We start from the raw sequence: 27,887 nt of genomic DNA, 5'->3' as shown, positions 1-27,887 counted from the left end.
GCTAATGAAGTGCTGAATAAATTGCACACTGAATGACTAAATCCTTTTGTGAGCATGGTGAACAGTTAGCAGCAGGTACAGTTACTCAAGGTTACTCAAGTACATTTAAAAAAAATTAAATTAAAACGACAAGGTAATAACTGAGTGAGTCATGCAGAAACTGTCAATACTGACAGGTTGTTCAAATGTCTTTTTTTCCTGAACTCATGAAAGCAGATCTTATTCCTCTTTTAGAGGAACTAGAGCCGTGCCCATTCAGAGAGAGCGTAACCCATGTTTATTTACAGATTTCCCCTAAATGCATCACATGCAGGGATTCACCGAGTCACTGAAATGAGGTTTTGTAGTTAAAAAAAAAAAAAAAATGAATGAAATGATCTCTGTTGCCCAGTATGTTTATTCACAAAATAACAAGATATTTGCGATAAGCCTCAGGAGGGTCTGCATTTATTTTATTACTGCACTCCATGTCTTCAGCTACACCCAATTCTGCTTGTGTTTTGGTCTTGATAAATACATTTTTTTTTTCTTGTAACTACAGCTAATAGCTTTAGTCTACTACTTCACCTTAAGCAACGATGATAGCGCTTGTCATCCAAAGACTTTCTATCTAGAGAAAGTAAAGGTCATAATTGGGTTTTGGCAATGAACCAGATGGAACTTGTGTTATTCATTTCTCAATTTCCCTCTGCATGGTTTCCATGCAGGTTTCCCCAGGCACAGGAGTATGCTCCTGCCTGCCTGGGCCTGTTGTCTCTCATCCCTCCAGTGATGGCAGAAGAGGCCAGTGGGGAGTGGCAGATGCCCTTGGGAGACAGGCTTCATGGTCAAAGTCCCTTCCTATCAGCTCCACCTGCTTTGCTTGACTTTTAGTTGAATTCTGTTTTTAATTTCACAACATCCACTCTAGAAAGACAGTGTTTTTAAGCAATAAGTGTCTAGATTTAATCGGTAACTGTGCCACATACTTGTAACCAAATCCCCCCCCCCCCCCGAATCATGCAGCTATACACTTTGGTGGAAAGCCACTTTTGTGAAGGAGATGTCATGATACCTTGCCAATTATCTGTCCTCGACAGAGAGAAGCAAGTATAGGGATGGACAGGCAAGGTCAGCGGTACACCGTTTAGCTGACCATAGATACCGGATTAGACATTGTGCCTGCAGCCTGGCTGTCATCCTGCTGCGCAAACTGTGTCATCTCTCAAAGACAATTTCCCTAATGTATTCTATCTGACAGATGACCCATCTTTGTGATATCACTTATTCGCCCACAAAAATAGGGACTTCAGCAAGCATGAAGGCATGCTCCTTATGAAATGACATTGCCTTTAGGGTACGTACACCCCATATACCCATGTCACTGGTATCACAGATATGTCATTTTTCGCAAAGTATGTGGCTGATGTCTGTGTGCGTGTGGATCAGGTGTCTTATCTTTGGAGGTTAAACAAAGGCCTAATTAAACATGCAAATAATAAATTCAGTTCTTTATTCTACTTTTTTTTTTTTTTTTTTTTTTTTTTTTTGAACCTCAGTGAGATCTTTTTATGAGGATTTGAGATGCAGGTACATTCAAATACAACCATGGACACCAGCCTGTAACATGTGTTAGAGAAATGTAATTCAGCAGCTGGTGTATTGCTGCTGTTAGTTCTTTGTATTTTCTTCATTTACTGAGGCTTTAATATCTCAAATGTCTACCATGGAAGGAGCTTCCTCCATTAAGTGTCATCAGTTGTCGTTCATGCTTGCAGCTACAGAGTGAGTTCTTTAATAGCGCTAATGAAGTGCTGAATTATTTGTGGATTGGCACTGTATGACTAAGTCACTTTGTGGACATGCTAAACAATTAGCAGCAGGTGGAACAAGTTAAAATTCAAAAGCAACATTTTTCAGAAACACACGAAACACAGATCTTACTCTTGTAGAGGACCTAGAGCCCTGCCTGTAACCCATGTTTATATAGCTGTCATTTATAGATGTAACCTAAATACATTGCATGCAGACAATTATTAAGTTATTGTTTGGAAAAAGAGGACCGCTGGAAGAATGCATTTGCTGCGTGCATGTGTTTTAGTGCAGAATCAAGAACTGGTCATGCAGATAAGGTGTGAATGACGACATCTGTCACACGAAACCAGAAACAATAAATCAAATGAAATCTTTGTTAGAACTTTTTGGCCTGCTCTCATTTATTGATAGCATTACAAAGGCATGTTCGAGGGGTAAGACTTGGTTTAGCCTCGTCCACATGTAAAATGTTTTGCTTGTCAGATCGTTGTTGTTGCTGCTGATGGTTGATTTCAGGCTCTGATTGTGCATCTGGTTACCGCCATGTCACCATATTGACAAAAGTATTTGCTGATCTACCTTCAAACACAAATGTGAATGACATCCCATTCTTAATCGTAGGGTTTAATGTGATGTGGGCCCACCCTTTGCAGCTAAAACAGCTTCAACTCATTTTGACCATTCATACAGAAGTTCCACACCAAGCTCACTCATCCATATTTTTATAGACCTTGCTTTATGCACTGGTCATGCTGGAACAATGAAGTGACAATTCCCAAACTTTTCCAACAAATTTGGGAGCTTGAAATTGTCCAAAATGGCTTGATGTGCTTAAGCATTAAGCGTTATTTCACTGGTACTAAGGGAGCAAGCCCATCTCCTAAAAAAAAAAAAAAAAAATACTCTATGCTATAATCTCCTCCCCCCAAACTTCACACTTGGCACAATGCAGTCAGACGAGTACCGTTCTCCTGGCAACCGCCAAACCCAGACTTGTCCCTCAGATTGCCAGACAGAGAAACGAGATTCGTCTCTCCAGAGTCTCCTTGAAGGGTGTGTGTGCAGTGTAGTCCACACAGACCCATGTGCTGCTCACTATATGGCATTTACACCACTCAGACCAGCGTACTCGCAAATGCTGAAATTGAAACACACCTTTAAGGGTTTAGCACTCATTTGTTATCTTGAACTTGTGCTAAGAGGCTTTGGAATGCATCAAATGTCCTTATAAAGATGGCCAAAAATAAACATCCTCCTACACACGGAGCGGAGCAGGCAGCAGTCAGTGTAGAGGAAACGCTGGTAACTGAGAAGAAAAAAAGGAGAACTACTCCTCTGACGAACTTCAAACAATGTGCTTTACCTGCAAAGTTTGAATAAAATGAACACAGATGGACAAACAAAGACTGGTGTTCAGTTTTTTCACCCAAGTCTTGTTTTGGTTTCCCCCTGTTATGTAAGTGACACAATGAACAGATTTAAAACTTTTACTTCAGGGACTTTTATTTGCTTGGGTAAAATTAGTCTTGAATCATAGAGTTGGGATAAATTGGCAATTAAGAAGGCTTTCAGTTCTATTTGAATTTATTTTAATTAGTCTGTCTTGAAGCTGCATCTTCAAGACTTCCTTGAAGATGCAGCTCATGCAGCTCCTGGCTTTTAGCAACTGCTCGCCACCTTGTGTTTGGAAACACTGAACTCGTTCCCAAGACCCAGAGGCAAAGTAAAACTAAAGATTTTGCTTTTCTCTTCGTTGAAGCCCTAATATTTCAGGCTGTTTTACATTAAAAAGCAGAGTGTGTTGTCTCAGGCAAAGAAGCAGCAGAAGGAGAAGCTTGCCACATAAATTTCAATGGGAAAAATTGCAGCACAGTATTACGTTGCCCACTCCAGTCTAGTAGCAGTTTTGCTCCTCAGGCAGTTTATCAGTTTAGTCATTTTTTTGGTTTGACTCCTTAACCTCCCGTTTGTGTTCTGCTCTGTCAAATTTCCTGACCAGTTCTGTTCAACAATTTCATTTGGATAAAAATGGTTTAGTTCATCTTAAAGATGAACGCAACCGTTTTCCATTTTTGTCACCAGTCATGACAAAACAAATGTACATGATGATTGATTTCGTCTTTTTATTAACCCTGAAGCCCTTGTATGTGTAAACTCACACAGTAGTGGGAACAAGAAACATGAGCTTCCCGTTTTAACCAAATGAACACAAAGACTTTTACATGTTCTGTCTTCTCTCTAAGCTACCATGTGTATAGAAATTGTCATTTGAGCTTCTTCTTTTTTCTTTTTTTAATTTCTGCTGAACTTCAACCAGACGTCTAACATCTATCTGTATCTGGCAGTGCACAGTAAACTAGAGCTTTTAACACATGTGTGAAAATCACTGACTTCCCTGGGTGCTACATATGACGAAGGACATTATTCCTGACCCCATTCTCCTGGTATTATCTGAGACTCTTGTGTGGAAAAATCTTCTGTCTTTATATCCTGAAATTTGCTTCTCCACAGACAGGAAGAGCTCAGTCACTCTGTACCCTAAAGCCTGACTGATGCAACATTTGCAATACACAGACCTGGAAATTGTCAGACCCTCCTCAAACTACAAGGCTCACAAGTAGACTATTGCAGCCCAGCTGAATTTTTCCACTCCTTGATGCTCTGTTAATGTGCAAAGCTGCTGAAGTGTGTTTAATGTGGAGAGGAAGCTTCATGTGTTCTCCTGCAGTGCTACTGTTGTCACCCCTTATCTTGCATGAACCATGTTTCCTTCATTGTTGCAGCCCCCTGTGTATTCTGACAACAATCAGAGGTGAATGTAGTGAAATAGCCCTTATGCTCTGTATAGAGGCCTGACAATGTAAATCAGAGAGATATCCACTGCTATAGCCGCTGACGAACACTGGACATTGTTAGACAGATCACACTTGACAGATAGAAACATTGTATTACTTGGAAACAGTAACAAGTCTATCATTAAGTTCATAGTAAAGGCCTGTTTAACAGTCATGATGGTTTATAATTATAATCTGTAAGGCTTCATGATTTTCATTTTATTCAGTTGTATTTTTTTTATTGAATTGAGTTTGGTTTCAGTTAGTTTCCAGAGTGGAGTTGCTCATTTTAGACTAGGTTTGGTTGGTTGTAATCTCTCCAGCTAGTTGTGGATCTACCCTGGGATTTTCTCCTATTTGGGTGTACATGGAAAATCTCTCAAATGACTGAACTACCTCAACTAGCTCCTTTTGACACAGAGCAGCAGTGTCTCAATTCCAAGCTCTTCACCTTATCTCTATGGTGAATCCTAGCCATGCTACAGAGAAACCCAATTTCTGTTGCTTGTATTTTCGACCTCGGTCCTTTAGTCACTCTGAGAACCATAGTTTGAATGAAGGCTAACTCGTAAATTTAAATTTTGGCGTGGCTCTGCTTTACAATGATAGTCTGGTATAGCGCTCTGCTGACACTACCTTGTGCTCCACCTTCATCTCACTCTTCGATCTGTTCTCAGTAGACTGTGCAAAGTTGTGTTTGACTTGTGTTAGCTTTACCTCCCGCAGTTTACACTCAACTTTGTTTTTGGCATGAGTCCCACACTACAGTGGATAACACTGGCCTAACGCATGCGCGATCAAACAAACCAGTCCATCTGCTGTGTTGACGCCTTAGGGAAATAAAGGAGCAGCCCGAGTTTTTACATGTTTCTTCTGTTTGAACAGCAGCATCTCATCTCTACATCTCAGACACGTCATCATTCACACATGGTAGTTAGTTTTGCATTTGATTTTAATTTTTGTGGTTGGAAAATGCATTCTAGGTGCATCATTGTAGCCTTCAGTGAACAACACGAGATTAGAAGCTTCAATATGACGCTTGAAAACAAAGAAATGATATATATTTGATTTAAAAAAAAAAAAAAAAAACAACCCCAAAAAACAGGTATGGCATTGGATTTTTATTTTAAAACCTTAATGCAAGTATGCACAAATCATGCCTATCCCTGGGCCAGTGTGTTTTGATATTAAACCAGGTCCTGACCATACAAAACCACAGCAGTTTTAATTTCCCTTTTCTTTGTGGTGTGCTGTTGCACCTGGCGGCTACATCGCCTGTGAAAGTTGTGGTGCTTGCTGCTATGGACACGAAATTGTTTCGATTGGCATAATTGAACAATAAGTGGGTGATCATTTATCCAGTGTTTCTATAACTATTTCACATTATTTTATTTTTTTTAATTGAATCAGATTTCTTTGAAAATGTACTTTCTCACAATGTCCAAATGTCACTGGCTGTGGCATCTGGCATTAAAGTTGTAAACTGAGATAATGAGTCATATCTGCATAACATTTTGTGGGATCATGATGAGACTGGTTCTGTGGGTAGATGAGACCTGGGTGCACCTGTGTGCAGCAGTGTGTCCTCCTTGATGTTTCTGTACTTGGCCCACAGAACTGCAGCTTGCAGCTAAATTTTGCTTAGTCTTATTTATATCAGTTTGACGGTGAACAAAGGCCCGGTTCCCTTCAGACATACATGGATTCCTTACGTGGTTTCACTGAGGAGGGAAGAATTATTTATGGACATGCAAATAAGGCTCAGCTCTGTTGTAACAGGATGTAGACCTAACGTTCTGCTTATCCAAATGAAAATGTTATTTCTGTCAGGGCGTTCCCATACCAACAACAGTGTTGTTTGTCTGACACAAATCCTGATGATTATTTTAGATTTTGCTGTGTTGTTGTTGTTGTTGTTGTTGTTTTTATTACCGAAAATAAAGTTCACCACCCCCCAAAATAACATTTTATTTTTTTTTATACTAAATGTTTGAGTCTGTAACATAATTTAGTCCTTTTTGGGGAAATAAATGGATAACGGCATAGAATCTGATTTCATACACTGCACAAAATAACATTTTCATCATTAAAGCGGCATTTGAAAGTCATCCTTTTATTTGTAAAGGGGCTGTTTCCTCTTCTTTGCTCTGCCAGGTCAATAGAGAAAAGCAACTGTGCTACCATTTCCTGAAACTCACTTCTCTTTCCTCATTTCCAAACCACAGACCAACAGTTTATTGTTTACCTTCAGCTCAGATGAATATGCATGTTTGATGATGATTAATCCGGCACAGCGAAACTCATAAAAATCCACTGTACATGATGTAATCATCCAAGGCACCTCTGCCATGGTCTTAGACCCATTGGGCACATTAACAGAACAGTGTAAATGTTTATACAGCCCATTTAGGAGGTAGATACGTGTGAATATACCTTCTGATCCAGGTAGGGAGGGTATGCAAATCAGGCTGATAGTTGATAGTTTATCACAGTGCCGGAATAGTTATGGCAAGAGGAACAAGAAACAAGGGATACAGTCTCTGTTTTTCAACCAGAGGTAGAACTACGGACAGGGACAAAGTGGATTTCACTAATAGAGACACCTTGGCACTCCCTCTGTTGTTGCTGTGTTGGTAAAATAAAACACCAGTCTAGCTCACTAATGCTCACAGTAAACCCTGTTGGCTTAAACAAACTGTTTTTGATTCCTCTGTGTATTTATTTCTCAGCTTAATACCTTTAAATCCTTAACAGTTTACAGTGAACGCTGATGTGTCTGGAAGCAGACCAGGAATTTCAGATGGATTGAAAACATTCATTTTTCCGCTTGGCCGTTCCAAATTGGAGTGCCTGAATGGAAAAACTTTTGGAAGATACAGTTTATGATTGTTTGGCTGTTTTGTTTTTTAAAAAATGGTTTAAAAAAAAAATAAGGCTGAGCTTACAACTTTGACATAGAAACCTCAGTAAGTAATTATATATGTGATACTTCAGGGGAGTGATGATGGTATGAATGAGTGAGCAGGATGTGTGTTAGGCTCTGCGTTGCCACAGTTTGAGTGGAAGACACAAACTTGCCTGCAACAAGTCGCAGACTCCTTTCAGAATTGCAGAAAAAAAAAACTGGGCCTTCATCAATTTCAATATTTTGTTTGTTTTCTGTTCTTATTTATTCCCCCGTTTGTCCCACAGATTTGACAATTTAATCTTAATTGATCTTAATTTCCCAGGTTTTGCTTCTTTAAGGTGTTCATCACAGTGTTGAAACATAACTTGCACAAAACATGTGGTACAACAAATAAGTAACAGCCACTGATGGAGAGAAGAGAAGTAAGAAAGTCTGAGGAGGTCAGAATCCCTTGAAATAAAAGAGAACCTTTGCGAGGCAGATAAGCCATGGCCTAATAATACATCTTGCAGTGTAGCATCGCTCTAAGATGTTACACTGCAGAAACACAGGAGGAGGTTTAGTGAAAACTAATGTAAATACAAACTTTGTTTACATTAAAGCTCCAAAGGTTTGAAGGGTATTACTTGCACAGCGTGTTTTTCATTAAAGTGCATGTGTCTTGTTGTTTTGTCTCACAGTAACAGAATGGGGTGATGATGTGCGGCCGATCTCCGAGGAAGAAGCCATGGTCATCGTCAACCACCAATCAACAGGAGATGTGTGCACACTCATGATGTGCCTGCAAGACAAGGGAACGGTAAGAAAGGACAGGGATGTGTTGCTTTCTTGTGACCTCCCCTTTGGGGAAAGTGTGTAACACTGTTAAGGATGCACTGTCAACATCTTTACACAAAAAGCAGTGCAGACGTTTGGACCTGTGGGCTGTTCCTGTGAGAACAAACATCACCCTGAAAAGCCTTTTGGCTAAAATTATGTTAATTTGGAAACATAATTCTTGTCTCAATTCATCCTTAAGCATTTCACATTAATGTGGCTGTTGTGACTTTGTGCATCATGCCAGTTTTGAACGTTTCACCTCTGTTGTAGTAAATGAGGAAAGCGAGGACACACAGTGGTGTGCAGTGGGACACCACTTTAATAAACGAATAAATAAAAAACATGTTTTATTTATTAATTTATTTATTTAATGAAATGATTGCTGTGAGTCTGATTCGGACACAAATACAGGAGTCGGCCACTTTGAACAGCCGTTTTGCTTACTGCATTAGGGAACTCCAGCTGTGAAGTGATCAAAATGACATTATATGAACACATAAAACAGCGAAAGTTGGATTTTTAAAAAATTATTGTTAAAATGAATGCTGCAGAAAGTTCATACTAGACACTCATGCTGTCTGCTTAAGGCTTTCTTTGTGACTTTGTGAAATAATAATAGGAAGTAAGTTACTCCACGCTCACCTTTACCTGACATGTTTTACCGTAGCAAGCCAAAGTTGGTGTAATAGATTTATATGAGGAAAAACAAATGCCAGGTACTTGCATCATTTTGAGTCTGCCAGGTAACAGGATATCTACCCTTTTTCTCTTTTCCCCCCTCAATGTTTTCACTTCTTTGCTTATATCGAGGCTGCTGGCTAGTGGCAAGGTGGATGGTTAGTTTTATTTTTAGGCACTTTTCCTCTGTTAGCATCTTTAAAATGTGTTTAAGTTGGGTGAGAGTGATTGTAACAATAAACCTAATCTGATAGTTCAGTCGTTTTTGCTGTAAATCCCCCTGCGATTTAATTTTGGAACTTTGTGTTTTAACTCGCAGTGAGGAGCTTCCACGATAACATTTGGCGTGTGGCTGTGAGGTGCGCAGTAAACAGCTGCTGCCAAAATAGCATAAATTATGGCACCAAGATATGAACTCTCCTAACCCTGCAACTATTTACTTGTTTGTGTGTTGCGCATGTGTCAAAGAGACCAGTGGACATGCATGAGGCTAACCAGCTGGTCACCGGTCAGGACCGAGGATGCTGAAAATGAGTTGATGCTGCTTGACTTGTAAATTAGTCACCAGGAACACCCCTAATTTTAACTGTCTAGTCCGCTGCTAACGGCACAATAAAAATAGTTTTTGACCGCTACAGGAAACTTTCCCTTTGAATTTTTAGTGATGTTTAGTGAATTCCAGCGTTAAATGTTTTCAAACTACTATTGTACTCTGTTAATAGTTTCATGCTTTGAGTTTTAATAGCACCAAGGGGAATGTGTTTATTAGCTTCTTGAGAAAGAGCAATAGTGATGGGGGTGTGCAGATGCTGGCTGCCTTGCATTCTTTCACACTGATCACTGTAAACAGGCAGGGAAGTGTAATGTCAGTGCACATGCACACCTATTCCTCCAAGAGTGATCACTAACTTCAGTCAACATGTGTTTATTTAAATGCATGTCATGCCTGCATTCTTATAGGACTCCTGTTAATTGTCTAGCACTATTAAAAATCAATGCAGAGGGCAGTGTTGTTGTTTTTTTTTTTTTTTTTTTTTCTTTTTTTTCTGTTTTTTTTTTCTCCTCTTTTCTTTTTTTTGCTGAGAGCTGGCATTTGGATCGGGGCAGCCGAGCTACACTGCACAAACATGATGACATGATTCGCCTCAACAACCGCATCCACGGCCCACTTTATCCTCTTAGCACTGAAAGGACAGTAAGCCAAAGCCACATGGGTGCAGGTCATGAGGGCGGAAATGCTCAGAGGGGCAGCATCAGTTTGTGCTGTTGACATAAACTGTGCTTATTTAATTTCTTTGTGTTTGTTTGTTTGTTTAAATGATTATTGAATTTCTTCTTTCTTGCAGGTGGTACGAAAAATGATGTGGCTGATGGACCACGTGTTTAAATACACCAACTTTGGCCTAGTGTCCTTGATCCATGGGGACTTCTTCATTAGACAGGTAAGTAGCCCAAAATGTGGAGGTCTTACGTTCATCTTTACTTTTGACTTTAATGGGGGGTTTTTTCTTTGGTTGTCAGCATTAACACAGTCTGCTTCGCATTCTTAGCCTATTTTTTTTTTAATTGGCATATTAGCCTCAAAGCCTGCAGAAACCCTTCTTTGCCGAAGGATAAAGGTCTATTTTTCCACACTTGTCAACACCTTGTTTTCTTCCCCTGAAGTTCTGAGAGTTCAAACCACAGAGCTTTGAAGTCGCAACCCATCTCATTCAACCCCAGCTACTAGAAGCCTGTTATTTCTGCGCTCTCCACAAGTGAAGCTGCTATCCATCTGCTTGTTCCAGCTGGACAGCAGATATGTTAGCAGGCTTTCCTGCAGCCATGGTGTCCCGAGAAGGGGAAAATGTCAGCGGAGAGTGGTGTGGGAGGCCTGCTGAGCCCCTCTGGGTCAGACTGGGCTCTTTTGTTGTGGGGGCAGCTGAAGCAGAGCTCTGACAGGACTACACATATATCCTACAGGGCTCTGACTGGCCAGAGAATTCTTGGAATATCATGCAAGTTTGAGAGGATAATTTTAGGCAAGACTGATTCGTGCTAGATTTATTACTGTCAGTGATACACTTAGACAAAAAAAAGGAGATATCTATTAGATATCAACTACTACAGCACAGCAAAACAAAAAGGTTTTATGATTTCAGTAGTTTTCCCTGCACAATCCAGAAAAAATAAATTGAATCCCTGTTTCAGTACAGTCCTACATTTGATGCATCTCAGGTATACAGAAAGATAAATAGATTTAAATTACAGTCCAAGATATTAAAAAGATCCAGGAGGATCTTGAACCATTTCCACTAACCAATTATAAAAGATAGAAGTAGTCATCCGTTGGTACATATCCAACATCTTAGCCACAAGTGTCCATATTCATTGCTCTACAGAAGCAGCACACACATACTGTCTACTTATCGCGAGATGATGAATACGAAAATACTAGAAAAGAAACTGGAGCAGAAACATCTTGAATGGTCTATATTGATCAGCAGCTGTGTTATTTGTCTGGTAATTCGATTAAAAATGCTCCAAAAGGCACCAATGCCACAAATCTGACGTCACATCCACTGGCAATTAGCTCCGCTTTGGCCAATTGCGTACTTCTCAATTTTTGAACTTGGTGACTCGTGCAACTGCTGCCGCAGCTGAGTTGGAAACACAAATGCATGATTGTGTTGGTTTTTACCACCAATGTAATGGTATATTAAATATAATTTGTATACTGGGGCCTTGAATCTGCACTTGTGAGTTCACTTGTCAGTCAAACCCACCATGTGCCTCAGTTGAACGAAATCCAAATTAGTACAGTTTTTTAAAAGGAAGAAAACAATCTATTTCACCACCTGTGCAGTTGTTAGGAACAGGGAAATGGGCTATGGATAGAAAGGCTTTGAAGACACTGATTTCATAGCAAAAGATGAGTGGTTTAAACTTGAGTCATTAGGGATTTGATAGCTTTTGGAGGACGTTTTTGACACGTTTATATTATTGTGGCAATTTCCAAGTTTTACCAAAAAATGGGACATGAGCATCTTGACATCACAACGATGAAAACCACGACAGAGGACGGGCTACACAAATGCAAAAGCTCAAGTACACACAGAGAGGCAAGCGACTGCAAAGAAGGGGCAAGACGACAAAATAATCGCAAATATAAAAAGAGGTGTACATCTAGTGAACGTAGATTAGACATGACACCTAATGTAGTAATCTGCAATAGTATTATTTAGTTGCATTATTTTTGACTACAAATAAACTTTTAAAAAGGTTTTTCTAGAGACAAAGCAGATTTTTCATGATAGGCATTCAGTCATGAAATCGAAGCCATATATTTATATTAATCACCCAGACTATTGTACCCCTGTGTCCCAGAGTACACAGGATGTAATAAACATTTATCGGGTTACATAAACATTTGTTGCCTTGGATGTTAGAAATCAGCATGTTTAACTTCACTGAGTAAATAAAGCCAGTGAACCTAAACGGAACTAGCTTCCAACTGGACAAAATCTCGGAGGTCATGACTTAATAAACAGAAGCGCTGCTGAGGGGCTGTCGGTGTTGATCCACATTTGTTTTGTTGAATGAAAAAGCTCCCACGCTCCTCACTCTTATCATGCTGTTGTTGCACTTTCTGAGCTGAGCAGAAACGCCCTGACAAGAGGGAATTAAATTTTTTAGGTCACGGAAATGCTTTGCCGCGGAATTTCACATCAGGCACCGTGCCGAGGGTGAAGCACCCCGAGCCTGCTAACAGCCAGCCAGACAGGCCGTAGTGGGAAGTCTGAGCGGGCTCAGTCATTTCTGCCGTCCTCGTCTCTCTCTGCAGTCCCCTCTGGCATTCCTGCGTGTGCATTCTTGACATCCTTCCTCAGAATCTTTCACACATCCACACAGTGCAGCAAGCAGCTGCCCCGGCCACCCTGAGCATCTGCTGTCCACCCAGGCTGCCAGACGTGTCTCAGACATTGTTATGCAAAACACAACGCACCATTCTTTAAAGGAAATAACAGTTATAAGCGCACCTCAAAATTACAGTTCTTGTTTTTAATTTTAAGGTGTAGATTTCAAGAATATATATTTAAAAAAAAAGCTTACTTTTCCTTTCTTTTTCTTTTTAGTGTTGTAATGAATGTGTTCTAAAACATTTTTGTTGTTGTAAGTGTAATAGGCAATAATAATATATTTTTAATCAAATGTTCAGAAAAAAGTGCAGATTTCTGTTCAATGTGGTTATGGTGTCATACACATTTGTAAATTAATACTTTATATCTTTGGTACTTGTAAAACTGGACAGTTGATGACTTATTGCATGTTATTTGCTTATTAAATTAAGCACCTATTTTTAGTTCTTTGACTACAGTGATTACTCCTTTGACCATAAACCTTCTGCTGGTAATAAAAACTTATCTAGTCTAGTGCAATAACTCCTGAGTTAAGCCAGTTTGAACCTTTTTAAAGATGGTGTCATTTAGAGCTGTTGTTGAAATTGAACTTCACGGTCATTTTAAATGCTGCATTTCCTGCTGTCGTTGAAGTTGATTGCCTTAACCACCTTACATTTCTTCCTCTCTAGTGGAAAAACATTTGTTAGCTCATAAAAAAGTACAGTTAAACAGTAAAACAACCTCCAGCCTCCTAAGTGAAAGAAACTTCCATTCACCTTTAACCTTTATAGTAGGATTTATTGCAGCACTATTGTTTGCTTTAGTGTATCTCAGTGGACCTGATAAACTGCGAAGTGAGTAAATGCCTGACTAAAGCATGTGGGAGGGTAGCTAAAACAAAGCTGAGACAGGTGGAGTACATTAGTTTCATTTATGAATTCAGCAGCTAAAGATTGAGTCACATCAAACCCCAAATCTAAATGCAATATTATCCTGTAATAATTTAGTTTTATTTATATAGGAGCAGTTCACAACACCAGCCATCTCAGGTTGCTTTGTAAGGTACAGACCAATACAGAGAGATGGGGAGAATGAGCCTATGGCCCCTGTGAGCAAGCCCTTGGTGACAGGGAAACCAAAGAATGCCGTTTTAACAGGAAGAGTGGGGTGTGAGGGGGGAGGGGGAGAGAAGCATAGAGAGACATGAAATGTCTTATAAATATGAATGTAGCCAACATGAGGTCACATATTGGATTTGAGCTCCATAAATTGAAGCCTCAGCTTTAGCATTTTGTTGGTTTCTTGGAGCTAGAAGTGACCTTGAATTGGAAAGTAGTGTTAGTTTATCAGTAAATGCTATCATCTCTGTTACAAAGCTGCTTCCATAAACCGTACAGGTGCAGTGCATACGTGACCAAGATCCTAGAACTTTATTCATCAGAACTGAATCACAAACATTTAGGCAGGCTGCAGTCCGTATCTCACAGCGAGCCATTTTATTAGTCATTAAATTAAATCAAAATGCCAAAAGGCTTCAGTGGCTTGGGTGTGATTTGATCTGCTGTGCATGTGCATACAGTCTGTCCTGTCCTAAAGGCGAAAACAAATAAAAAAGATTAAAATTAAAAGCTCCAGTAGAAGCCAACAGCACAAACATGGTGGTCAAGTTCAGTAACCAGCACACAGCAATTGATGCTATCGAAGTTGGGACACTTGTCCCAAGTGGTCATATCCTTAATTCTAGCATTATTAAAAATAAATAAATAAATCCCCTATAGAGTTACGAAGGGGGTAATTATCCATAGAAGCAAAAAACATTTTCTATATCCTAATGTTAATGTGTTTTTAATAGCCCATCAGCCTTTCTCTGAACATCTTCAAGTTTAACCTGAAGCAAAAATGCCAGATAGCACAGCAACTGACAGACGTTTATTTACTGCTGCCAGAATGGCATAAATTATGGCGCCAAGATATGAACACAACTCTCCTAACTCTGCCTTACTGGGGAAATCCCTGCTTCTCCACAGCAGCCCTGACTGTCAGTAGCCCATTTTTTAACTGTAGGAATGATTTACCTGACATTGGAACTTGGCCAGCTGTGATGTTATGGCACAACAATAATGTGACCAATTGATACTACCAGAACTTTTTGGTCCTACACTGTCAAGTCAACAAAATGTACAATGAACAATTTCTTGTACTTCACCTTTTACATAGCTGCAGTATTTACCCATCGAGGTCGAAAACGCATGTAAAGGTCCATACTCTGAAAACTTTTATTTTGGCAGCAATGTAAGGTCAGCGATTCTCTACTAGATACATGTATGTGTCACTGAACTGGAGCTGTGGGAGAAACGTCGCCACTTTCAGGGATGTAAATAGAGCTGCCAGAGCAGAATATGGATTGTATGTCTTCAAAATTCGTAGTTTGACTTTAGATCTTTGTTCATGGATAGATGATTCAAGTAGTCTTGGCTAGAGAAAAAAAACAAACACTTTTTTCCCCTGCTATACTACCAACTGTCCATTATTGGCCGTCACGATGGAGTAATATTTTCCATCCAGGGTAGTTACTAAAAGCTACAAATTGTACAAATTGATCAGGAGTAGAGATGACTGTAAGCTGTATCAAAAAGAACACTTTTAAGCCAAATCTTAAAACCAGATTTTGTCATCTGACATTAGGAAAGTGCTCTCTTTGGGGCTGTGATTGGTCAGGTGCTTGAGCACATTGTCCACTTGTCAATGGGTTAGAGGTTTAATCCCAAAGTGTCCTTGGGCCAGACTTAACGAAAGATTGGTTCCAGTAATAGACTGGCACCTTGCACGTGTGTTTCTCTTTAAATTGGAAAAACCTGAGTAAGTGCTTTGTGGTAAAGCTGCTGTATGCTTGCAGATCATTCCCTTTGCCCACTGCACTGTAACTCTAAAAGCAACATAGTGGACTATACTCCTTGTTTTCACATAGCTCTTGTATCTGCTGTTAAACTACATCAACGGTATCAAGGTCATTTTTGAACTTGTGATGTGTGGAGTCTCCTAATGCCTTTCTACCTCTGCAAATCAGCCTTTGTAGCTGCCGCCAAGAATAAATCTTGAAATGTCCTTCTTGGCCGAATACTCGGCTGTAGCGGTTGTGATGCAGCAGTTGTAGTAGACACAGCTGCTTAAATAAACACATGTGCTCACAGAGAGCAGCTTGCTATACTAATGCATTTAAAATGAACTTTGACCAGGCCTAACATAAAAATCAATCCCGGTCCTCCTCATCCTGTTCCTGCTAATGCTCTTAATGTTGTCAAGGCCATCATGTTTGCATCCATTTCGGTGGTGCCGTTAATGCGGCTCGGGGAGTTACTGCACCTGACTTGTGATTTGTGTGTGTTTGAATTCATTTGCTTAGTCGGTTCTGCTCTGTTGAAAAGGCTTTCTATCTTATCAAGTTAATGAACTTAGTGTGTAGCCCCAAATTTTTTGTATCCTTGGGGCAACTAGTGAAGAAGATTGTGCTTATTTTAAATGCGGTCAGCCCAATTTAAGTAGAATTTTTAGGTTAAAAAATGGACCTGAAACCTCTTTTTAAAATAAATGCATATTTTCTGTGTTTCTTCAGGGTAAAGCTCACCGAGACAAACAGCTGATTTACCTGAAAGAGCACCTAGATAAATACTACCACAGCCGTGACAGGAAGTGGATAGTGCTGTTTCCTGAGGGCGGCTTTCTTCGCAAGAGGCGGGAAACGAGCCAGTTGTTCGCCAAGAAGCACTCGCTCCCCCATCTGACCCACGTCACGTTGCCTCGTCTCGGGGCCAGCCACGTCATACTGAAAACTCTGGGAGCCCAGCAGGAGAACGGCAGTGTGGGCGGCGACGCCAGCATGCTGAACACGACAGGTAACTAAAACACACACACATGAGAAAAGCTTTTGGTTTAAAGTGAGACAAACTGATATAGAAACTGTTAGTTTAAACTGGTTTACTTGGCACAAATAGACTTGGTGCCAAGGCTGAAGGTGTTCTTTGAAAGTGCAGGATTTTATCTCGGGGAGTTTTCTGGGGTTTAAAAAGCAGAGTCTGGATAAAGTTGTTTCTCCCTTTTTCTTTTTTTTTTCTTAGTCTGTGTGAACTCTCTCCTGTTTAATGTCGTTTTTGATTACTTTTTTTGGTAGAAGAGCTGGGATAAAGCATGCTTCAAACATGAAACATTAAATCACGTCTCTGTCCTCTGAGAGTCGTGTTTTTAAACTGTAGACGACTGGTGGTAAAGACCACCAGTGAAAGAAAGGACTGACACGCACAGAGGTGCCAGAAATTGCATCAGTGTCCCTGAAAACCCCAGCCATGATTTGCAGGAGAGTAATTTTTCTGTCTAGAGACCAGCCCTAAATAGAGCCAATGAAGAGGACGAAAATGCAGCAATTAACAAGCTTAGAGGGTGAAAATTCATTTTTTAAACATTGTTAAAATTTGTAACAAATTTTATTTGTCAAGCATAACTTTATTCTGTTTTTCCAGTGGCCCCTATGGGCCACAATAAGCTAATGTTGATTGCTTTACATACTGCTGGGTAAGTTGACCTGGAGTATTATAGCATATATGGTCATTCCATTTTAAATCAGGCAATTTGTGGAACATTTCCTGCTGCTCGTCTATCTCAAAAATCGGAGGCAAAATTTGGAAGTGGATCGAAAGACAGTTTAACAAAACACAATAACAGTAAAAAAGAAAAACTTAAAGGATTCATATTTGAAGCTACAATTTCACAGCGATGTTCAGATTTTGCATCATACAATTTTTATGCATATCAGAGACGGTTGAGCAGAAGGCTTGGTTGAATTCAGATGGAGTGACCTGTATAAAGAGTGTAGTGGTTAACACATTAACCTGACATGTGAAAGTTTCTAGATTCCTGCCAGCATGAGAGACAAATTGCTGTGTCTGATGTGTTTAAAAAAAGTTTTAAAAAATGTGATAAATATGCAGATCCATCTGCTGTGGTGACCACTTGTAAATAAAGGAGCAGCTAGTAATTTATTATTACTTTGATATGAATAATATAAATGTGTATTTCTAATTGGTAACTAAATCTGTAAAATAAATGTAGCAGAGTAAGTGCTGTGCATTTTTTAACCTGTGCTGGCTGTGGGTATCATGACGTAGAGATGGGATGGGTGCTGTCAGCCGCTGCAGATTTAAGGGTCACAGCAAACTAAACAAGTAGTTTGTGTGCATATACAGTTTTTTTTTGTTTGTTTGTTTGTTTTTTTAAAAGACCTTGCGCTGTCACTGTAAAACAAATTGACAGTGGATGGGAGCAGCTGAAACAATCACTTTTCTTCATATTTAAGCTTTTTGAACTTTTGAAATTGGATAAGCAGGGATGTTAGATGGGTTTAATATTTAACTCTCGTTGTCTTTTACCTGCAAATTTTTGATCGACATTTAACAAGCATCGTATACGGTTTCCGTTTCTGTGTGGAGACACTGCAGCTCCACCTTAAACTACACCTCTGGTCATCTTTACTGGTGTAATGTTATTAACTTTTATGTTCTGAAATAACTTTTAGTTGAGAAGGGAGTGAAACCGTCATGCTGTTGAATCCTGTTTCCCCCCTAGTGGCTCCTTCCTCCTGTGGCTTCCATGATAAGTTTAATCCGGTTACTTTTAGTGGCCTTTAAGTTTTCCTTTAATGTGTCAGTGTTGCTTTCATACAGGCAGTTTACTTCACAGGTGAACTCATAACTGTAAATTAGTGGAAATGCAGTCACACAGTGTGGCTCTATAGTGTAGTGGTTTACAGTCCAAAAGGGCATGTGGCGTAAGGTTCTGCCAAAAAGTTACTCAAACTGACCAATCAGCTTGCCTTTTAATGTCTGAGCCACTTGATTATGTCAAAACTTGCAAATTCAAAATAAAAGGTTTCACTCGCCTACCTTTTTGTCCCTATGGATGGATGTATGCAGATCACAGTGTGACTGTGTTCACATTTTTGGAGTGCAGGAAATGAATTTCTCCAATTTTTCTAGAAGAAATATCTCTCATATTGCAGTTAATATGTTAGTTTGGTCATTACAGATACCACCACTACAGTGTCCACCCATTGTCCAAATCTAGGAGGTTCCAGTTTTTCCAGATGCATAGGTGATAACATCGAAGTACTTCTAAAAGAAAGCAGCCATCTTCGGTTAGCTGGGAAAAAGCACTGCAATGTCTGACCTGTCAGTTTTTCTATACAGCATTTTTTGCTTTAAAATAAATAATAATAAAAAAAAAAATCATAAATGGATTGATACAGAATGTATCAATTAGGCTCCTCCCACCAGCTTCCAGTGGATGCTGTGCTATTGCTCAAGTATAGCCAAGAAATAGTGGAGCATCATTACAATAACAGGGAGGGAAAATGCCTACAACTACATGCATAAATTGTTGTGAAACTCTAGTGTGGACTTGTGCAATGCAACTACACGATTTGCTCACATTTCCTGTTCGGTTGTTGATGGGCTCTTTGGGGTGAGGGGTGTGACAGGTGTCATCTTTGCTGCTGCTGACTTCTTCCACAGATTTCCTTTTTTTTTTTTTTTTTTGAGGGTCTTGTCTCTGTAATGTTTTTACTACCAATTTCACCTCAGTCAGTCCAAGACGCAACCTCTTACTGCCCTCAGGGATCGAACCTCTAACCTGTACGCATAATAAACTCGTATAATTAAATAGATATTCTCCCAAAGTTTCTTAACACATGACCAAGAAATATGAGGATAAATTACATTATTTATTTATTTATGTATTTATTTAATTTACCCAAATTCATGAAATCTAGTCTTAGCCATCCTTTCTCAATTTGGGCCCTATTTCAGGAGGAGCTAGTACCCGCTTAAATCTCCTCTGTGGACTAATATTGGAATACATGTTTTGTTTTTTACTCAGCAAATTTATCCAGATAACTGAGTAAATCTGCTGCTTGGAGCAGTCCTCAGCAAAAAGAAGGCATTAAAACGGCGATAAATGTAAAGCTTCAACGAGTCCCCCAATGCCTGTGCACGCTGCACACTCAGTGTCGACCCAGCGGACTCTTCTTGGCTTTGGTTCAGAATCCATTTACGGGGGTTTGGTGTTAATAGCAAATTGGAGGGACTTTGAGCCAGCATTATTGAGAATGTGGCCCAGACTTTAGCCTTCCTCAAGTTTGCTAGCGCAGCTCTGTGTCCTACAGCCTCAGCACTAACAGCAAGATGCCGTCTGATTACTCCTCTGCAGGGCAGACACTCAGACTGAAGATGAGGTATCTCTTGATTGGCCACTGTAAAATTTAAATGAGTAGAGCAGCTTTATTTACATACTGACGGTGCTATATGTGCATTTTTTTTTTTAACGCACCGGTCTGATTAAGTTCAAAATATTTAAGCAAACTCGTCTGTGTCAACAAACACAGATGTTTGCAGAGGTTTTTGTGTTTATAACCTCCATCAAAGGTAGATTATTATGAACGTTTTTAAGCATTTTAGGCACGTCAGTCTTAATCATGTGTAATCGTGCATTATAATTTGACCTTGCTGTACATCCAGTTCATATCCCAGTTCATGTTACGTCCTTTCCTCTGTTCCAGCAGCTCAGGAGGAGGGGAAGCTGGTTGCTGCGGCAGGGCTTGTCCTTCCACTTAAATCTAGCTAATGGCATTAAAACATAGGGCAAGAAAACACACATACCCAAAGGAGCCCTGTGTCCCTCACTACCCTGTGCTCTTCATTTGTGTGTGTGTATGCGTGTGTGGCTGTCTGATGAAAGACACAGTTCTGTCTCCCTCTGACCCTCACTGATGCTCTGCAGAGGACCCAGAGCTCGCTGACTCACTCGGAGACAAACGGGCCACTTGGAGAAAATGGGATTTGATGCAGCCATGCAATGTCACCCGGGCTAAAAATGCCACTCAGTGCAAACACAAAGATTAGCACAGCTCTGTGGAAAGGGCTGTCCCTTAGACCAGTAAGGTGTGTGATGTGTGTCATAAAACTGTATTTACAGTTGTCAGGAAACCAAGTTCGCCATTGTAAGTCATTTAGGGTGGGACATTAGGGAGCTCCTAATCACCCAAAGGTCAACATGTTCGATAACACCAACCAGTTGGAGGGCTCTTTTTTTTTTTTCTTTTTTTCTTTTTTTTTTTTAAATCCACTTTTCAGTCAGTAGGGTAGACAGTTGTAGGGTTAAAGTGCTGCAATTTGGCCTGAGGAGTGGCCTCAAAGAGAGCCAGATATCTGCCAGCGTGTTTCCTTCCTCAAATTGTTTACCGAAGGATGGGGCCTATCTGTTGTCATTTTAAATTACCGTGGCCGGTGCTGTTACACTATTGTGTGCCACAGCATATAGGGCGCCAACAGTACTTTGGCTCAGGGCCCCATTCTTTGACCGGCCGGTCACGGAAGACTGATAGAGATGGGATCCAGTTACCCACACAGGGCTAACTGGCGTTAGCTATTTCCATTAATACCAAGGATGCCCGTCAAGTCACTAATATTGGTATGAATCAGACGGCTTGCTCCTCAGCTGCTTCTTTCTGTCTTCTGTCTGGTGTTGAAACTATAGAAACATGCGCATGAACACAGGTGTGTACTCTTAAAGGTCAATCTTTTCTACACACTCGTCTCTATCTAGATTCCTCGAAGTGTAGACAAGCTTTGTAATCGGTTATATTGTCCGAGCTGCCCAGAAGAAATCCAGTAACCCCCACTGACGGACCCGCATATATTCTCCACAGTTTACAGGTTCCCTGTAGGTCACTGATGTCTGCAGATTAGGGGTTGATGAATTAAATTAATTACCAACATGAATAGGTGACACCTTCACATTTAAAAAAAGGTTACTTAACAAACACAACAGAATGTGTCTCAACTCTGCGGGGATGATAGATATATATAATTAGACAGTTGTTTCAATAAATATTTTGAAAGCGGTACCCAAACCTTGTTTCATCACATCTCACTTTACATTAATAATGACTTTACACCATAATGTGGTGCATAACATTTTAACCGGAATGCAGAAAATTTAATGCTCAACATTCAAAATACTAAAAGACAAAAGAAACATCTACTTTCACACAGGTTACTTCTTCAGCTCCGCAGTGTTTATAATGGTCTTTACTGTCTGCCAAGCCAGTAAAGGCCAAGTAATGTTGAGGAACAGAAATACCATTGTAAAATTCTATTTAAAAAAAGACTTTTATTTCCTTTTACTGGGCACATTGTACACATCTTTTGAATGACTGTTACTGAAACTGAAGCATATCTGGATGCCTTTTCAACCTATTCAATCCTGTCAGTGTTTCAGCACTTTGTGCTGATCATTCATACTTCTCACACCCTAACAACAGGAGCAGTTAAACTTTTTTTATGGACACTGTGGTGTTTTTTTCCCCCCATCATGTCAGATTTTTGCTGGTATTTTATTTAATCCATTTTTTTTTCCTTACAGCAGTGAAGTGCTTCCCGAGCCACTCCCTGCAACACAAGCCCAAACTGATCCACCCCTATATTTAACAGTTGAGGAGGGCTGTTCTCTTCAGAAAAATTCTTCTTCCCATCTTCCCTGAATATTTGTTTCCTCATAGTCACTACAAAAAATATATATTTTTCCACTTCAGTGCAGTCAAACAGGAGAAGTACACCCCAGAGGAAACACTGGCTTGGCTGTTTCTGGGGGCAGCCAAACTTTTGCTTTGTGATAATTAAATTTTTTGCAGTTCACAAGGAAAATTACAGATAGATGTTTTCATTTCAAATGCCTGCCTCTTGGCAATTAGTTTGTAGAATTTTCCAACATATCTAGAGTAACGGGTCAAAGGAAGAGCTGTTCCTGTCAGCGTAACCTTATTGATTTGTGTTGACCTGACAGGTCACCTAAACAAGAGCAACATGTCAAGTGTAACTGTCTGTACGCCACTTGATAACGTCTCTGTTGCACTTTTTAACTCCCTTTCCCTGCTTTTCTCTGCATTTTGTTCCCATCAGTTATAACTAGTTTGCATTATTTCCTTTTTTTTTTTTTTTTTTTTTTTTTTTTTTTTTACTGCTGCTGATCTTGACAGTAGTGTAATGTAGTCAGTCATCTGTAAAATTTACCTCCACTTTGTCACACAGCATGGCATATTTACTTCCCATAAAGACGCCAGTGTGTTCTGAGGGGGAAGTGCTTGCTGCACAGTAACAGCAGACAGGACTGCGACCTTAGCAGTCAAATATGCTGCACTGCTTCACGTCAGCTTTGCTTTATAGCTCAGACTGCTGGTCTCCTCTGTTTTACATCTGACAAGCCTGTTCCGAGTATTAGCTTAAGGGAAAGCACTTTTTCACACCCTCAACAGGACTGCAAAACATAAGATAACTTAATTTGATTCCTAGTGTCAGTTGTTGTTTTCAACTTCTTCGTTGTGTAGTGATGGAAGAAGCAGGTTGAGGACATGTTGAGACTGGCTTGTGTTTTGTTCTCTCTGCTTCTTTATTTTTGTTTTCCTAGAAGGAACACAGGTTGGAGGGCTTCACATTGCTGTAATGTTTGAGTCATATCCAAACCTGTAATAACAAGAAGCAAGAAGTTGAGTGTAGGTTCGATAAATCGGCCTTACACACATCACTTAATTTATTTTATTGTCTTTGTGATTATGAGCAGGTGAACACAGACTTGACCCTGCTTAATGCAACTAAATACTCACCCACATGCACCCTGCAGCTGACTCCCAAATTTAATCACATGTCTGGCATTCCCTCCCCCATCTGTCGTCCCCCGCTTTCCCGTCTATTTTTTTTCCTCTTGCCTTTTCCATTAGAACTAAAAGTAACAACAACAGTAAGAGTTCGCTGATAGAAAAACATGTTATGAAAGATTAGCTGTAGAGGTGAAAATGGTTCCTTTGCTATGACTCACAAACATAGCTGCCAGCCAAGTTCTGTCAAACAGGGACTTCAGCTGGTACTCCACCAGTCGTTTTGGCAGGTAACCAGCCCTAATTTGCATGCTTTGGTATTTTATTTAAAAAATCCAGGGAAACCTTCTGATTACAGAAAAATCAGGATGATCTTAACTATTGAAGTGTCAGTGAACTTTTTTTGGCTTGATGACTGATTTTATCCAGTTCTTCTCACTTTCTTCGTTTGTGTTTCTTCCCTGGCAGCTAATAAACGTAAAGGCCTGCAGTGGGTTATAGACGTGACCATAGCGTACCCCAAAGCAAGACCGATGGACATCCAGACCTGGATCTTTGGCTACAGGCCTCCTACAGTCACACATGTACATTACAGGTAAGACTGAAATGTTGGATCGTTATACTCTCCATTCACTTTAGCATTTTCACATGAGTTACAGGGAACAGTAAACTAATCTGTCACATTCACAGGAGGGAAAACCAGAACCACAATGCAAATGTACTTTGCAGCACACGTGCAGCAAAGACTTTGTTGCATGAAAATCACATTACATCACAAAATCAGAAAAGGCAATGTAGGGAGAGGCCCATGTTGCTGAAACTTGAACATGTTAGTCACTTGTTAATTGAAGTGCTGTTGTCATATGCACAGTGGTTACACTATTTTGTCAGTCTCCCTACTGTCAGTGCAGTTATAAAAATCCTAATACACATATTAACATAAAATAAATACAAAGTTACATCTGTGTCGGCAGAGAGAGTTGAATACATCAGCCACAGTTTTACTGTGTTTGTGGTACTTTCAGGTCATTATTTAAGGTGTATTTTGTGGTTTTAAATAGAAAAGTGGTGGCAGCTCAGTTCTGTCACTCAGTTCACATAGGCCGCCTCCTTTTATGTCTTCCCAGCAAACAAAAGTAAAATAAGCTTGGAATCAAGTCACTTAAGCTATAAACCCACTGTTATCAGACATTTAATGTGTAGCTTAAGATGTTCAGCGATTTTTATTTATTTATTTATTTCCCTAAAGCCATTAAATTTGCTGATTTATCTCATCAGCCTGCTGTTCACATTTCTGCTTGGGTTTTTTTGTTTTGTTTTATTTTTAAAGTGTGAAAGGGTTAGGAAACTTTAAAAAACTAACAGCCAGAATAATGTTAGCATTCAGGTCCGGTTTTACCTGTTCAGCTGTTATCAGTCCACTTGTGATTATAAATTAGAGAGCATTAAATTTCACATTGTTTTGGCGTGTGTATTGTAAGTTGTGTATTTTGTAATGCTCTTTACTCTTCACTTTGAGTAAAGAGCATTATGTATTTACTCCCTGTAGAAGTAGTTTGTTGCACCAACTTTGTATTACTTTTGCATTATTCTGTATCAGCGCCTTCAGAATCAACAGTTGCAGTCATGTACATTAACTTTTTATATGCACAAACATTATGCAAATGCCCAATTTAGTAAAGAAAAATGTTGCCGTGTCAGTGTTTCCACTGTAGAAACAAGTACAGGTGCAAATGTACACCTGTTCATGTTTGCATTTGCTGCCTGATGGAAGTCAGCCTGCCTGTCTGGTTTGGGTCAGATGCTGACCTTTAACATCACTCTGAACCTGGGGCCTCGCTGCTAGCATGGTCTTTGCAGGCGCTTGTACAGCTTTGATGTAGCATTGGCAGCTGAGCATGTTTTGCTCTTTACTGTCACATTCTTGACCCTTCGTTCTTTACTTCTCATCATTCTTCGAGTGTTGTAGCTGGTGCTCTTATTTTAGTCCCGACTCCCACATAAACTCATGTCAAGCAAGTGTTTTGAGAGGTTTATTTCTTTCTCTTTTTTTCCCATTTTTTGAGGGAGGGTCCAGCCATCATACAGATAATACTGAACTTAAGCTTGTTGCATATGTATGTTAACCTCAGTTTGGATTGTCACTAACTGGCTTGCAGATGGCTTGTGCTGCTTTTTTTTCCTAGTAAAGGTAGGAAATGAACTCTTTGGTGTCTTTTTTTAAATTATGCTCACTGTTCTCACCTTAAAGAAGTGCAGCATGCACTAAAAGTGACATCACACCTACTGGTACACAGACCACTTGTGCGTCTTTTCGACTGGTTGTTCACATTTCAATTTTTAGCTCGTCCTGATGAAAGATTGCTCCGCTTATACCACATGGAGGAGTCAACCTGTCCACAATGCACAAATGAAACTTGCACACAATTACCACCTGATGGATCTTCACCCAAATTGTGCTTGAGGTTAAATTTGTCATTTAATGTGCAATAACCTGTGAAATGTGATGAAGTGTGAGCTGGATGAAGTACTACGTCGTTCTGGTTGTAAATTGGAAAACATGTCTTAGTTGGAGGCACGAGTGTGCGATCGAGTTGGTCTTTATTGCCACTTAAATGTCATTTTAGCACAGAAACTGAGAGATTGTCAAATTACAGAGAGGGGGGAATACTGCAGAAAAGGTGAGAGGTTCTGGAAAAAGATGTGAGAGGGACAAAAGCAGTCTCTTTGGTTTCTGTTTAGACTTTATCTGTTCCTGTGCCGCTGCTGATGCGTAAGCGTTTTTTCTGAGAGGTGGCACTCATCAATCAGGAGAAGACTGCAGTGAGTCTGCTGCACCTCAAGCGACAGGATAAATGGTTACAGGGCTGTGGCGAAATCACAGGTGGCACACGCAACCACCAATGTGGTGACTATAAACTTGGATTTACTCTTTTCTTTAGCAGCAACAAAGCAGCTGCAGATGCACCAACCCAACTTTGCCTTTCCATTTTCACCTCACAGTATGCGGATAGTGATGCGTTTAGCAAGTGTTCATATTGTAATATTAGTGAGATGATATTTTAGCAAAGTGTCAGGAATAGTCTGGCCATCCTAATACACACCTGTAGACATAGGACACTGAGCATTAGTATTCACTGGACATGCTCTGCCAATGTAAACAGGAAGCAGGAGGTTGGTTGCTTAGACAAAACAGGAAGAAGAGCAATGAGTAAAAGACTAGTGATTACTTTGCTTGGACCACCAATTAAGTGGAGCCTATATGCAAAGGCAGTCATGTTGGCAGAAAACCTGTTAACGTTGGGAATCATTGCAAAGCAAATATGGTGACACATTAGTGCAGTATGAGTGGCATTATGGGATCATTATGGGAAAGCAGCACACACAAGTGGGATGAATTCACAGATGGTATGTGAGCCTTGATATAATAATGTTTTGGCTTAATTTGTGTGACTGATAAGATCTAATCAGGAAATGAATGTGGGTGTGTGCTTCATAGTTTCCAAAAGTCCCCAGTTCTGCCCTTTTGAGACTAAATTATAATTCAAATTATAGCTGAAACTGGGTCAGCAGCATTTTTAAAAAGTCTCAGTTTCAGGGTTCCTAAAACCCCCACTAGTGTGGACATTAGGTTTAATACTACTGTGGATGTGTCTCATGAATTTTAAATATTCTTGGGACGAGCGGAGGTAGTTTTCCCTTGCGTGGCAGGTTCAGCCACTGCTGTAAAATTCTGACATTAAAGAATTAAAAGATGCCTTCAGTTTTCACCTTCATACCTGTCTGATTTGGCTTTTGGCTGAACCTTTTGTAGCAGCATAAAAACAAACAAAAAACAGATCAGACTTTATATGTTTGCTCTTTAACGACTGCCTAAGATTTGCTTTGTATACTTGCTTTTTTTCAGTATTTGGAGTAAAGATGTGCCAGTCTATGATAGGCTTTAGTATATGTGAAATATTGAGAAAATCAGGATCTGATGTCTGGGTGTTTTTTTTTTTTTTTTAAAAAAAAAAAAAACATCATCTGGAAAAACAAAAATGCAGAAATAAGCTACAGTATACGGCTGCCATCTTAAGAATATTCCTCTTCTTATGCAAAGCAAATGCAGGTGTCACTCCACATTGTCCTGCTCTCTTTGCCCTTCAGCTTCTCCTCTCTATTGCTTTTCTATCCACTTGAGGATAAAGTGAAGGTGGGCCAGGATTAGATTTTCTGTAGACTGTGTTCAAGATGAATATGATCCCCTAGGGTAGATCAGAAAAGATGTATCCAGG

The 27,887-nt window shown here is 39.9% G+C and overlaps 1 protein-coding gene across 2 annotated transcripts in view; it reads left to right on the top strand.

Moving 5' to 3' along the window:
• lpgat1 (lysophosphatidylglycerol acyltransferase 1) overlaps window positions 1-27,887 on the top strand; it is a 57,792-nt gene that overhangs the window by 13,327 nt on the left and 16,578 nt on the right. For both annotated transcript variants that reach the window (XR_005608427.1, XM_031744754.2), the window contains exons 3-6: window positions 8,217-8,335; window positions 10,380-10,475; window positions 16,528-16,807; window positions 24,079-24,205. Coding sequence is in view for 1 of the 2 variants with exons in the window: in XM_031744754.2 (XP_031600614.2) it covers window positions 8,217-8,335; window positions 10,380-10,475; window positions 16,528-16,807; window positions 24,079-24,205 (622 nt within the window). In the remaining variant the exon portion in view is untranslated. The remainder of the gene's footprint in view (window positions 1-8,216; window positions 8,336-10,379; window positions 10,476-16,527; window positions 16,808-24,078; window positions 24,206-27,887) is intronic.

This window comes from Oreochromis aureus, linkage group 15, assembly GCF_013358895.1.
Source record: "Oreochromis aureus strain Israel breed Guangdong linkage group 15, ZZ_aureus, whole genome shotgun sequence".
In the NCBI taxonomy this organism is placed as follows: Eukaryota; Metazoa; Chordata; class Actinopteri; order Cichliformes; family Cichlidae; genus Oreochromis; species Oreochromis aureus.
The sequence above is the reverse complement of the archived record's forward strand: the minus strand, read 5'-3'. Positions and strand labels throughout refer to the sequence as shown.